The sequence below is a fragment of the Pararge aegeria genome, chromosome 8, assembly GCF_905163445.1.
Source record: "Pararge aegeria chromosome 8, ilParAegt1.1, whole genome shotgun sequence".
NCBI lineage: Eukaryota > Metazoa > Arthropoda > Insecta > Lepidoptera > Nymphalidae > Pararge > Pararge aegeria.
The window spans coordinates 6,305,754-6,319,377 of NC_053187.1; the positions used below are offsets into that span (position 1 = coordinate 6,305,754).

The 13,624-nt window shown below is 34.9% G+C and overlaps 2 protein-coding genes across 2 annotated transcripts; one reads left to right on the forward strand and one right to left on the reverse strand.

The window, feature by feature from the left end:
• The first annotated feature begins 2,792 nt into the window (after positions 1-2,792).
• On the forward strand, positions 2,793-4,284 carry LOC120626069 (protein FAM32A). Its single transcript, XM_039893355.1, has 2 exons — positions 2,793-3,167; positions 3,509-4,284. The coding sequence occupies exons 1-2, from the start codon at positions 2,955-2,957 to the stop codon at positions 3,629-3,631; spliced, it is 336 nt and encodes a 111-aa protein (XP_039749289.1). The 5' UTR covers positions 2,793-2,954; the 3' UTR covers positions 3,632-4,284.
• A 1,013-nt stretch (positions 4,285-5,297) lies between these two features.
• Positions 5,298-13,258, reverse strand: LOC120625751. The gene is made up of 10 exons (XM_039892941.1): positions 13,099-13,258; positions 12,906-13,020; positions 12,139-12,373; positions 11,327-11,543; positions 10,914-11,107; positions 10,538-10,698; positions 9,363-9,467; positions 8,454-8,707; positions 7,197-7,416; positions 5,298-6,933 (listed from the first exon to the last, which is right to left on the reverse strand). Exons 1-10 carry the CDS (start codon positions 13,148-13,150, stop codon positions 6,645-6,647), a joined length of 1,842 nt encoding a protein of 613 aa, XP_039748875.1. The 5' UTR covers positions 13,151-13,258; the 3' UTR covers positions 5,298-6,644.
• Between the last annotated feature and the right edge of the window lie 366 nt (positions 13,259-13,624).

Consider the following 13,624-nt stretch of genomic DNA (forward strand, 5'->3'; position numbering starts at 1 on the left):
AACAAGGCGTCACTGGCGTGTGCCGGCACCCTTACAGCTAATGCCGTATTAATGTCTATTAGAAGCCGCCCTTTGTTCTGGCCTAGAGTTGACGATTTATTCAGATTTATTAAACTAAGCCGACGTGCTAAGCCGCCGGCTCACGCACGAGACGGCGATACAAACAAAAGTCAAGTAGGTACTGCGATTGTACGATTGCGCCCGTAAATAAACAATATAAGTTGTTAATCGTGTAGTAATTTCGAATTAGTTTTTATCACACGATAAAGTTAAATGGTTGATACCACAATATAAATAACTAGCTGTTGCCCGCCACTTCATCTTTTTGTATGGGTTCTTTAAAATTACTGTAACTTTCAGGTTATTTTCATGTGATGTGTAAACCTGTAATATGCAACCCTACTTTAATAAGGCTCATAACAAATAATGCCTATTTTCACTTAACATAGACATCGCCCAAAATCGAATACTTAATCATGTAGGTGATGTCTATAGAAAATAAACGTTTCACCAATTCTTAGGTGATCATTATTGGTGAATGGTTGACGTACCTTTGCCTATGGATCTCCTTAGATTAGGCGTTACTTATTTAGGAATTGCCTTGTTCATCGTTAGTGAAAACGGGCATTAGTAGTACAAACCTCTTCGGGTAAATAACCGATTGAGGAGAAGCTGGTTTAAAGATATTTTGCTATATAATTGTGATGGTCAATATGGAAAAAATCCTGCAATCCTAATAGTTAGACACTAATTTCTATTAGACTTTTTTAAACAAAACTCTTTTGACGTTCTCTAACAATACATCGCCTGCAAAACCTTAAGAGCAATTACATTGATTTGAGGTGGGAACATACTAAATGCGATTGCTGTGATAATTTGCAGCTTCAGTGCAATCAAATTCGAATCACTCTTAATTCAAATACAGCGGGCACTATTGATGCATTCGAACATGGTAATTTCATAAATCATAAATCGACTAAATTGGCTTTAGTCGATTTAGTATTACACTTAATATTACCTTATGGCAAATATTCTGTAACTTTTCAATAGTTATTCACCGTTAGTTCGTATTTGAAAACAGAAAACAGTTCCTCAATTAACAAAAACTAAGCAGGGTATTTCTATTTTTGTTGCCACCTCACATGTAATTAAATATCTAAATAATTATTTATTAGCATTAATATTTCCCAAGTTTCTTTTTGATTGAATTCTTTAGGCCTTAATAGATTATTTTAATAAGCTTACGTTTAATTAAAGCATTTGTATGTTATGTATAATATATCTTTTGGAATAGGTATCTAAACCTACTGAATTTAATCTATAGAAATTTCCACAAAACAATCTCATTACCGGCGTTTCACTTTACACTTCCTGCCCATTCGTGTGCAATCTGTAGTGTGCAAATCCGTTAATCTCATTTTGGCGGGTAGTCGAGACGCACGTGGCGCCACGTGGCGGCAAATCAAACTAATCTCGGGCCCGTACGCGGCGGCGGGCGAAGCGCGTGCGCGGCGTAGATAAGGCCAAGAAACGCCATTCATCCTCGGTTCTTTTGTCGTGAACAATCACATATTTATTTATGATATTTGCTACAAGTAACCTGCCACCCCTACGCGTTAATGCCCCCAGCCTAGCTAACTGAAGCGTTCCTATTGTTAAGCGTTGATATCCTAACATAACGTTTTGATAAAATAGTAATATGAAGAAGTAATTTTATGATTTTGAGATACTTTAAATTTGTTAGGAAATAATATACTAATTTATTGTTTATTGAATGAGCTGACGCTATATTGTTATTACTTTACTATATACTCACGTGCTATACAATAATAATATTATAAGTGCAAAGAATATGTTTGTTAGTTTGTTTCCTACCATGCTCAACCATTGCATCGATATTAACGAGATTTGGCGCAGAGATAGACTACACTCTGAAAACAGGCTAAGAATAGATGGACTTTTATCTCGGAAGAAAAGACCGGGGTCCGTTTCTTCCGGATAGCATCTTTTAATACATTTATCTTTATTTATATTATAGTAATTTTATCTACGAAAACGGTCTCAGTGGCCAGCCTCAGAACATGTTCAGACGCTCCGGGATCTTCTAAAAACGTACCGATGCTTGCTTAAGCAACGCCTTGTGAGATTTTCTCCGAACCTCATGGCCTTCGTTGTGTGGTACGACAAGCTTGTACCACAGCTACATAGCCGTCGCGTCGTTGATGTTTGTATGTCAAAAACTATCTTACTTACAGAAACAGATATTCGTTTCCCCCACTGCAGGCCAAATCAAGCTGTATTCTAAGCGAGTAACATACACAGTAGTAGTACAGATCTACAAATTTTTTTTTTTTAAAATAAGCCAGCAGAAAAATGCTATCGCGCTACCTTTTCCCAGTTATATAAAATCTGTAGCCACTAATCGGTTTCTACGCGGCATTGTAGCTGAACATTTATTCGGTTAAACGGCTCAGACTTTAAGGCCACAGCGACCATACCGAAGCGCCATGGAGGCGTCGCGTTGTATATAAATAAGAAATAAATACAGTGCTTTTGAAGTGATTGTTGCATGCAGCATGTTCACACGAGCTGCCCTGTTCATTGTCAATAGTTACAATCCTATTAACTACCGATAAAATTTAAGTAACTGTAGTAATGTATCTTACAATTTCCTTATAAAAATAACTATAACGATATTAAACCGTCCTCTAGGTATTTATCCTACGTATTTATCTATGGGCTACTGTCACTTTGACAGCGGGCAACGAATAAATCATTGACGTCAGTCAATTTGACAAACTTGACAGCAAAAGAAAATTCATCAGACAAGTAAACAACTCACGACTTTTAATTTACTTCTAGTATCGTGAATAATAACTTGTACCTACCTAACGGGAGTTGGAAGCACAGAAGGGAAATAAAACTTGGTATCAACCATTTAGATTTTATAAGCAATGGGGGAGGAAGACGAATACGCGTGTGTCAACAGAGCACAGTTAAAAATCAAGGACAATTCTGGAATAAAGAAGAAAAAGAAGAAGAAATCAAGTAACAAAGAAACTGAGAAAATAATCGAGAATGAAGTGAAGCAACAAATCAAACAACAAGCCAACATTGAAACCAAGACCAAAGCTGAATTGGCATTCCAGAAGATGCAGGAGAAAATGGTAATATTATAACAGCTTGATATAAGTAATAATATAAGTAAATTTGTACAGTCAAACGGCAGGCTAATTTTTAACTGTTTGACTGCCAACTTTTTGTGATTAATAGATTGTTTGTGGTTTAACAAATAAGCTTTAGGTAAAACATTAAACATTCCAAATCCAAAAAATGGCATGTAAGCCCATTGCATACAGGTCATAAAAAATACTAGGAACAGATCCTGCCCAATGTGTCGTAGGCCTCCAAAGACATGGGCAAACCCCAAATCTGTATGCGAGATCTCACTTGAAATAGACTACAATAAACATTGTATCTAATATATATATTTTTTTTTAATTTTCAGAAGAAGCAAAGAATCCAACAAAAAGCGGAGATGACACATAAACAGAGGGTTGAGAAGTTCAATCAACACCTTGACAGTCTTACGGAGCACTTCGATATACCCAAAGTATCTTGGACTAAGTAAATCATATTTATTTTGTTAACTTTATATTGTAAGGTATAAATTTGTAATAAATATTACTTATAAAAATATAACTCAAAAAATCCAAATAAGTTGTTTGTATGAAATCAATATTATAAAATACTAATACTGTGGAATCTCCATAACTTGAACCTCGTTAAGTCAAAATCCTTAGTAAGTCGACAAAATTGCCATTCTTTTCCGCTGAATACCTAAATACGCTGCATCTTGAATTATTTATACTTTGTAACTCGAACAAAATGTTATTTCCCTACAAAGTATTGATGATACATATTTTTACTAACTCTAATTTCAAAAAGGAATTTGGGGTTTGTTGCTTCTAATCTATTGTTTTTGTTTCGTACACGTGCAACAAATGAATACATTCATGAAACTTTCTAAGTAAAACAGAAATCGCGCCTCTGTAAGTTGAAATTTCAGCAGTTAAGTCATATGTATCTCGAAGTTCTTGTTAAGTCGAAAACTTGTTAACTCGAATTTTTTTGCATTTCCCTTGACATTCGAGTTATAGAGATTCCACTGTACAAGCATAACTATTATATAAAGAACATAACTAGAGAAAAATCAGTGTTTAATACTCAACATTAATGAATTACTTCAATAATGCTCAATAAAATCTCTTGTTTTACAATAAACTTTGTATACATTTAGTAAATTTAACTCTGTAACTAAACCCCCTTCATATCAAAAGTTAATTTGACTGGTGGCAATTGTAATACGGCTTAGGCTGAAGCACTTTTCTACTTATCACTAATTCCTCTACTAGACCGTTCAAAAGTGTAAGTAAATGATGCAGTCTTAGATAATAGTGAGTTAATTTGTTGAAATTATTGCAGATGATAATAAATCTACTTTTAATTGCTGCATTGGCATCATCCGGCATTAGGATAATAACTAGGCACGTTTAAATCCTTCTACCCGATTTCACCAGCAAAATATTAAAATATTAAATTTCTTAATCATCACCGGGTTCAAACCCAGGGCCTCCCTCTTACGAGAACACTGCGCCGGGAAGGTTGTTTAAAATACAGATTACCATCAGGCGAGTTTGCAGCCAAGCACTGCAAAATAGGTATATTTAAAAAAAACTTATTTTTATAATTGGAGCAGTGCATTATAGACGATAGTGATTTAGACAGTCGACTGGCGTAGTAGGTAGCGACCGTGCTTTCTGAGTCCTAGGCTGTGGGTTCGAGTCCGACAACTGGAAAATGTATGTGTGATGACCATGATTGTTTTTCAGTGTCTGGGTGTTATATTATAAGTATTTAAGTGTATTATATTCATAAAAATATTCAACAGCTATCTTAGTACCGACGACACAAGCTACTCTACTTTGGGGCTTGATGGCGATGTGTGTATTGTTGTAGTATATTTATTCATTTATTAATTCTAAATATAATATAGCTGTGAGTTGTTGATGCACTCCAATACCAGCGACGCTATAGTCGAATAAACTTTAATTTGCCGTAATCTGGTAGTGAGCCAATCTTACAGAAAGCATAATCGTACTTGTACTTGCAGAAGTTTCAGATATGCTAGCTGGATAGCTAAAATCTATATCTCTATTCTCTGCCACCATAGCGTAATGGGTTAGCTTCGATCTACAATACAAATCATGAAGAATAATATAAAAGAAACAACCATAATAATCCTTGTAAATGGTATTTATTTTGGAAATAAAGATTGTAAAAAAATTGGACAGATTCACATTTACATAAATGCTGTAACTTTTGGACGGATTCACATTCACATAAATGCTGTAACTTATATTTACGTTTATCATTAAAACAGTCATAAGAATCTTGGAAAACATATAAAGATACTTAGATAATAGCTTAGACTTATTTTTAAAATTATACATTACAGGTAAGGCACATTTACTGTTTATTCATATGAACATCTAATTTGCTCTATAAAGGCTAAATATAATAAAAGTGGTTGTAAAAAAATATTATAACCTATGATACTTTGAGATTCTTATTAATATTACTAGTTTTTCATTAATGATTTATTTACGTCATGTACAGTGTGTTAAGTGCATATCGTGGAACATCATAGAAATGTGTGTACGGCACATCTGCAAGAGAAAAATTTTATCCCTAATAGTTCATTATATCCCCAGACGAGGGATTAAATAACACGGCTGCATGCATAAGCACAGCAACAGAGAATAGAGAAAATTCTCTCCCTGTTTATTATTACAACTGTGCGCCAGTACTCTGAGAGTTGACCAGGCTGTGGGAGAAGGAGGTTTGTCCTTTCCCCAGTGAGAAGAATTTCTCCTGCCCACACTAGTCATGCTGGTGTGCTACATTCCAGCCCTGTCACATGTATAAGTACATATTTCAGCTCACTATCACTGAGACATATGTACAATAGAAACACAACAAACATCCATCTGTTATTTTATACATACATTGAAATGTAAACCAAATCGCTACTTATCAATGCAATCGTTGTCTGGTAGTGATTGGCTGTTGTCAAATGTGGAGTGGCATCCTATATTTCCACATCAGATCAGATTGTAAGATCCACATAAATTCCTTGTCAAATTTGAACTAGTCCGGCTAGACGGCTATTTACTTGAGAGTTTAGCAAACTAGAAAAGTGGGTTTTTTACTATTTTACCAAATTTGCACTGTAATCAACAACAAATCCTATTTTGTAACAACTTGGTTAAATTTTTTCCTAGTTGTTGATCGAGAATTGGTTGTAAGATGATAAGTTTAATAGACTAAATTTCTATGGAGTTATTAAATCATGTTTTACCTTGAAAATGGTATCAGCTTTCTAAAACTATGAAATGTACAAAGCTGCAGTCTAATACTGAAAACACTCTCACAAACTATGACTTTAAGATCAACAAAAAGAGATAAAATTTTGAATTATTTGCATTAGAGAGAAAAGACTTGGATACTAAGTTGTTGTCTCTCTCAAATAACGTCAAAGTTTTTTACATTTATTACATGTTTTCGTTGGGCGCTTTCTAGTTTTATTGTAATAGAAACCTAATTAGAACTAACAACAGCACTGGTATAAATACTTCTATCTTAGTCGCACTATTGCCTCTCCACAATGAGTAAGTGAACGAGAAGACTTTTATGAAGTTCTCTTTGGTCGACCAGGGGTCACTGCCGTCATCGAAATGCATCGGACATTGATCCCTCTCTCTCTCGTACTCTTCCATTTCTATCGCGACTGCCGCGCCCTCTGTATAGTTCCATGATGTCACATCCTGTTGCAAATCGCAATAGGGACCCAGAGCTTGAGACATAAGAACCCTGAAATTAAATTGTTACTTTCATAATCTATTCAAATCATATACATTTTGAAGCATATTATTTATACAAAGAACTAATGAAATATTAAGATAGTACAAAGAAAGTCATAATATTTATTTGCTTATTCCAAGAGCATCTTTCAGAAATTCCTTACGGTAGATGTATACTTTCATACTTAATATCTTATTGATACATAAAAATATATTGCAGATGTATTCACAGTGAAAACTCCAAAAACTCAATTTCAATAAAAATCTAGTTACCTGTTCAGATCAGCTCTCTGGTACACCCAACACCTGTATTTAGAGAATGGGTCCAACTCATCATACGTAATTAAATAAGACTTGAGGTTCTCCTTCCAATAACCAATACATTTCATTCTGTAATCTGGATCACTGTAGATATCTACCGGCCTGCCCAAATAGTCAACAGACAGACAATAGTTTTCCTTTACCTGTATGGTTTTTTGATCAACATCACACACTGAAAAAAGAATTTAGTTTAATATTGTCGGAGAGTTAAGTTGAAAAGTAGCAGCCAGATTCAATAGTTTCATTAGTGGATGTTTATAATATTATACGATGAACATTAAGGAAAAAACAAATCTTAGTTATCCAATATTAACTGAAGTAACTGTCTACCCTGTACTTGTGTGCTTTGCTAGGCTAGTTATCACCATCATTTATATGTGTTTTCTATATATACTTTGGGGTCATCCATAAATTACTTCACTCAAAAAATCATGAAATTCGCGTGACGTTATTTATGGATGCACCCTAAGTATATAGATACTTACAAATTATAGTGTAACCTAGCTTAGCAAAGCCCTGTTAAGGGTAGACAGGTGCTTCAGTCATTGTATCTGAATGCTAAAGCCAGAACAGACCTTATTCAATTTAGAAATTGGCTCCTAATTTTTGACCAACAGGGAATTGAATATATAGAGTTAGTTGTCAGCGCGAACTTTGGAAGACCGTCAAAAAGAAAAAAGTTAATTATCTAGGGCGTGTAGATATAGGCTTCCAGCATCTTTGCCCATTATATATATCGGTCGCAAGAGGAAGTCTTGGTTGCGCAGTTAGAGCAATCTCTCACTGGGATCGCGAGTGCCACCCAGCTATTTAGCCTCGAGAGAGCCAACCTTCCCTAGTGGAGAGGCACTTAATGAAGAACAGGGAATCTAACCAAGATCCAAAGTTATATAAAGGTGGCAGAAATTGACTGAATGGTGATGGTGATCATTTGGTAAATCGAGGTGATTGGAAGTTGCTGGACAAGGTGTGATGGTGCTTTTTAGGTTAGTCGAGTCGAGGTGGCGTGATGGTGGAAAGGTTAACAAGACAAGCTGGCGTGAATTTGTTAAGAGTAGTTGTTCGATTTTTTTTTCTCATTTCTTTTATAGCTGTAACTCGGCAATCTGTCTTGAGACATTGCGCCGTTCGTTTGCGGGTTAAGGTAATTAAATTAGTGGATGACAAAATATTTAAACTGATATAATGTATGATGGTAATGACTCGTACCTGAGAAATCACTTATGTTCCATTTGCAGTATAGGTTCGGACGGGGACTAAGGGTTACACCTCCAAGAATCCTAGTTTCAAATCTGACATCGCCCCTTTGAGTAAAGTTGAACTTCCCTGCGACAGGGCAACGAATGGGCGATGGATCTTTTTTGAGGAATATATCGTAACGCCATTTCTGTTTATTAGGGAACTGCACCCATGAGCATACTGTGTGGAAGTTGCTCTGTATCATAGCTAGCCCTTTGCGGTACCTACAAACATGTTATTAAAAAATTAACAAGCAAAAGCTTAGAGCTAGGAAACATTGCTTGCAACAGTTAACTAGATTTTATACAAAATTTGTGTATATTTTAATAAAAATAACTGGTAATAGGTAAATGAGTACCATAAACCTGGCTACCGATTATGAAATTTGGTCCAGAGTTGCATGAAACCCTCATAAGCTTGTTTCTATCAGTTGACTGGCAGTTGACCTTACTACATTGAACAAGTAGACTGTCATAACCACAGAATTAAGAACATATGTCCAAAAACACCGTGCATTATGTCCGAAAACAATGAAAACGCACAGCACGCGACACACTTCACACCCACGGAATGTTGCTAGCTCACAAAAATTTTATCCCATTTTCCCCATTTTATTGTAAAAGTTTAGAACACGAGAGCTAAAATAATTACCCAAGCCAACTGCTGAATAGTATAAAGTGACGAACCGCCTGTTCAAGAAACACTACTAAAGTGGAGTGGTTTATATGCTTCAATATTAGTCATGTACATAATTTCTGTATGATCTAAATTCTGAGGTTATATAACCTATTAAAAACTGGCGATGTCTGTTAAGATTTTTTTTTAAATAACGCGGAAATCATGTTTTTCCCGGTATCCATCTTCTATCTCTGTACTCACCTTATAACATTGTGGTGTTGCGGTACAAAATCGAAACAGACATAATCCTTTTGGCAACCGTCAACCGTGAGTCGGGCCATCATAACCCTCGTATCACGCTGTTCTCTATAAGCAAATAAGGAAAACAATGATTGTTAGTAAACGGGAAGGTAAGAAATTCTGTTCTCTGAAGTTTAAACTGCAAAAAGGTTTAAACTCAAGAATGTATGGGAATGACAGTTGAATTGATGATGGTTATGAAGATTCCTAATCATCATTATCATCATCACTCCAACCGATTGACGTCCTCTGCTGGACACAGATAGGTCTTTTGTAAGACATTCCAAAATCTAAGATCCCAAGCCGCTGGTTTCCCGCTGCTCCCAGCGACTCGTTTGATGTCATCTGTCCACTTCGATCGACCAACGCTGCTTTTACCGGTGCGGGTCGCCATTCCAACACCTTAGGACTCCCAACATCCATCGGTTCTCCAAGCAATGTGATGTGATTAAAAATTCATTTATTTCAAGTAGGCCTAATTTATAAGCACTTTTGAAACGTCAAGTAAGTCTGTTTGTAGTGACTCTACCACCGGTTCGGAAGGCAGATTCCACTGCGAAAAGCTGGCAAGAAACGCAGCAGATTGCTCTTTTCCAACATCATTTTATAGTTTAACAAACTTTAGAATTTTTCTGTTTTGTGAGACATGAAAACGGAGTGGCCTGCTTACAAGCAGCCTTGTCTTAAGGACTTCATCAATCGTGTAGTAACCACGATTTGTTAAATGTGTTTTAATATATTGTTTAAATTTAGCTAAAGGTAGATCTAATATTACCTTCGGTATAATATTTTAAAAGCATATACCCATCCCCAAAAAGAATTTCTGTACTTTTCTCAGACGATATGCAGATATCACTAATTTAAGTCAGATTCTAGTAAGTCGACTGTTTATATCGACTTTTTGTTTATAATTACTTATGTTTTGTTTAATAAAGATTATATTATTATAAATATATTGCAAGGCTTCTGTAAGTATACCTATTTCGTTAAATTTGGCACGAAAGGATTAGCGTGAGTTTTTATATCGATCGCACACCTTTACATGCTATATTAATAATTATTTTATTTGGTATCAAGTTGCTTTTGCAATTTTGGTATCAAGTTACTTTTGCAATTTTGGTATCAACTCTGGTTACCTGCATACATAAATGGTGCGCCTGTACCGTCCCTCGTCTGGATAGTAAGTTTCAATGATGTGTGTCTCGTTTATGAACACGTCAGCGTCTATATTGGCTGTGTTGATCCACTCGCCAGAGAAATTTTGTGGTAAACGACATCCCGGCTCCACAACTTCAGCCTTAAACAGTTACACACACAAGTTAACCTTGGTTTATAGTTTAAAAAAAACAAGAACTGTATTCACAAGATTATATTATAGAAGATGTGACAATGTCCATATTATCATAATTCCTTTCCCCATTGTACTTTTTCCCATATCATGGATGGCTTGTTTAGATACATATTTAATTTTTGCGCTGTTTTAATAGAAAAAATATAATCTTAGCTACATACCTTTACAGGAGTAACTCTGTATCTTTCTGGGGACTTTTCCACAGTCTTCAGTGTATTACACTGTGGGGTGATAGAAGCACCAATATACAAATCATCATCTCTGTTCTTCAAGAAGCACCTGTACCGCTCATCCTTACGAGATTCCTTTGTATTGGCCACAGCAAAGAAATGGTTTTTGTTGACAAACCAATGTCCTACAGAAATAAGCAAACTTTAATCACAGTTACATTACTTATTTTACTTACACTCCATTACTTATTATTATTACTATTTATAATAGACTAAGCAGCTTTCATAGTAAAAACCCTTTTGGTTTTTGCCCTTTTGATATTTTTCCATCATCATTTTGGTTAGTACATGTCTGCATAATGCAGAAGAAGTTTAAGCAAGAGAAAAGTGTAAAAAAATCTTACCAAGACAGCTATATTCAACAACACCATCAAAAGTGCCAGACATACCAGGACACTGTCTGTATGTTATGTTAAACTTCTGATTGGTTATCAAGAACTGTGTACCAGCCGTCTGACATGATTTAATCTGTGCGTCTGGATGACTGCATTCACCTGTGAATCTATAACGATTCTGATAGGCAAACTGCCATACCCCTTCAAGTGATGATCTACAATTTACCTGTTGTACAAGGAAAAACATATGAAATGATCTATGAAGTCAGGTCATAAGGTCTGGCTGCCAGAGATTTGAGCCTAAGAAACTGAAGAGACCATGAATGGAATTTGTATAGCTGATTTAAAACCACATTACTTCGATGATGCGATCCATTTTATTGTATAGATGATGCTGTCAAAGATGATTACAACTGATGGATGGTTACTATTCATATCCTACACTCAGAGAATTTCTAAATTTAATAAGGACCTGATTGTCTATGTAATTTAAAATATAGCACTATTTTCAACATCAACCTAGACCTGGTAATACATGGAGATGACATAAAAATGAATTATAACAATGAACCAAATTGACATCCTGAAATAATTTCTAAATTCTAAAAATAAAAGGCTTGATAGAAAGGGTCATAAGGAATAATCTAGACCCCAGACAAGATTGTAATCAAAACCAAGACCTTCTGGCAGAGGTTTCTAATATGTTATGGACATGTTGTATACTACATATATCCATATTATTTATTATTATTCTTTAATTTCCTTTATTTGTAGTAATGCATCAATAAAGAATATAAATAAAAAAAATGTATTGCACTTACTGGAACAGAGTTCTCTGAGAATAATGTAATTAGATTCTGGTCTGGGTTAAGGCCCCTGCACACTCTTTCAACTGTTGGCTCCTCATCAGTATGCAAGTCAACACAGGGTGTTTCAATTTTCTCCAACACATTGACTGTTCTCACTATAAGCTTTACACAGTAGTAGCATTTTGTGTATTGGAACACCATTGTGTAGTTGACATGATAATCTGCCTTTATATTTACACATGTGCCTCTGTGGAAATAAAAAAAATTGTACATTAAACATCTGATCCAATCTTCATAAAATTGAACACAGATATTACTTGAAGATACTACTTTCTTCATGAGAAATGTCTTATAGTATCTTAAGTGTATCTGTGCTCATGAATTATTCATGTGTGATGATGAAAAATAAAGGGTTTCTAGAAAAACTCTCTTCTGAGATAATTTGTCCTAGTTAGTGCATGTCTTTTCCTTTTCCATGCTAATTTAAATCTTTGCTACTAAATAAATAAACAGTATAACTTTTAGGAGCTTATTTCAGCATTAAAATATCTATAAGGACTGCTAATCCAGTTTAATTGCTAAATAAGTACACTAATATTTGAAACAGCTAAATTATTCAGATTACTGGATTGGAACTTCACAATAAAATTCTATCCATTGTAAACAATTCACAAATAATTTGGCCATGTTCACATAAACGTATGAGTCATGAGTCGGACAATATAGACTCAACTTTTAAGCAATTTATGCATGATTTGAGTGTAATAAGGGCTACTTACTTTGAAGTCATCTCACTTGCATTGATGTCAGTTATCGTTTGTTGTCCATTTTCAAAAGAGAACCACGTATTCCTTAAGACTATTGGAATAGTACATTCGGCCGAAACTGATGAAACTGCAATACAAAGATAATAATGAGATTTGGGCGTAACCTGACTATGACGATTTAACGACTAGTTTCAAACTTTCTTACCAGCACAACATAGTAATGATATGGAGAGAAATATGCATGGTAACGAGCCCATATCAATAGGACATTTATATAATTACTATGAATAATAAAAATTACGGTGAAGTTTGCAAATCAAACCACCGAACTTTTTATTTTTATGTTAGGGAACGTCGTGTTTACAATAATTACCACAGATTTAATATAATATATACGTTCATAAAGGTAAAATGTTTCTCTGAGGTTTACCTTACTGTTCTGCGGTCTTGTTCCGAGCAAATACAATCACTAAGTTCTACGACATGCCCCGTTTATTTGTAAGGTTCTTAAGGTGTAAGCGTAAACAAGTGGAAACAAAAACACTTATAATGAAGAATGTACTTAAATAATTACCGTATAATATAAGGATAAAGACTCCAATCAAAGTATGAAAAATTAACGACAATAAATTTAAAAATTAAAAGTTGTGTCAACTATATAGTTTTTAGTTTCAAATAGTATGTTTTTAGTTTCAAATAGTAGTCAGAGAAGATATAAACAATTCATCGAC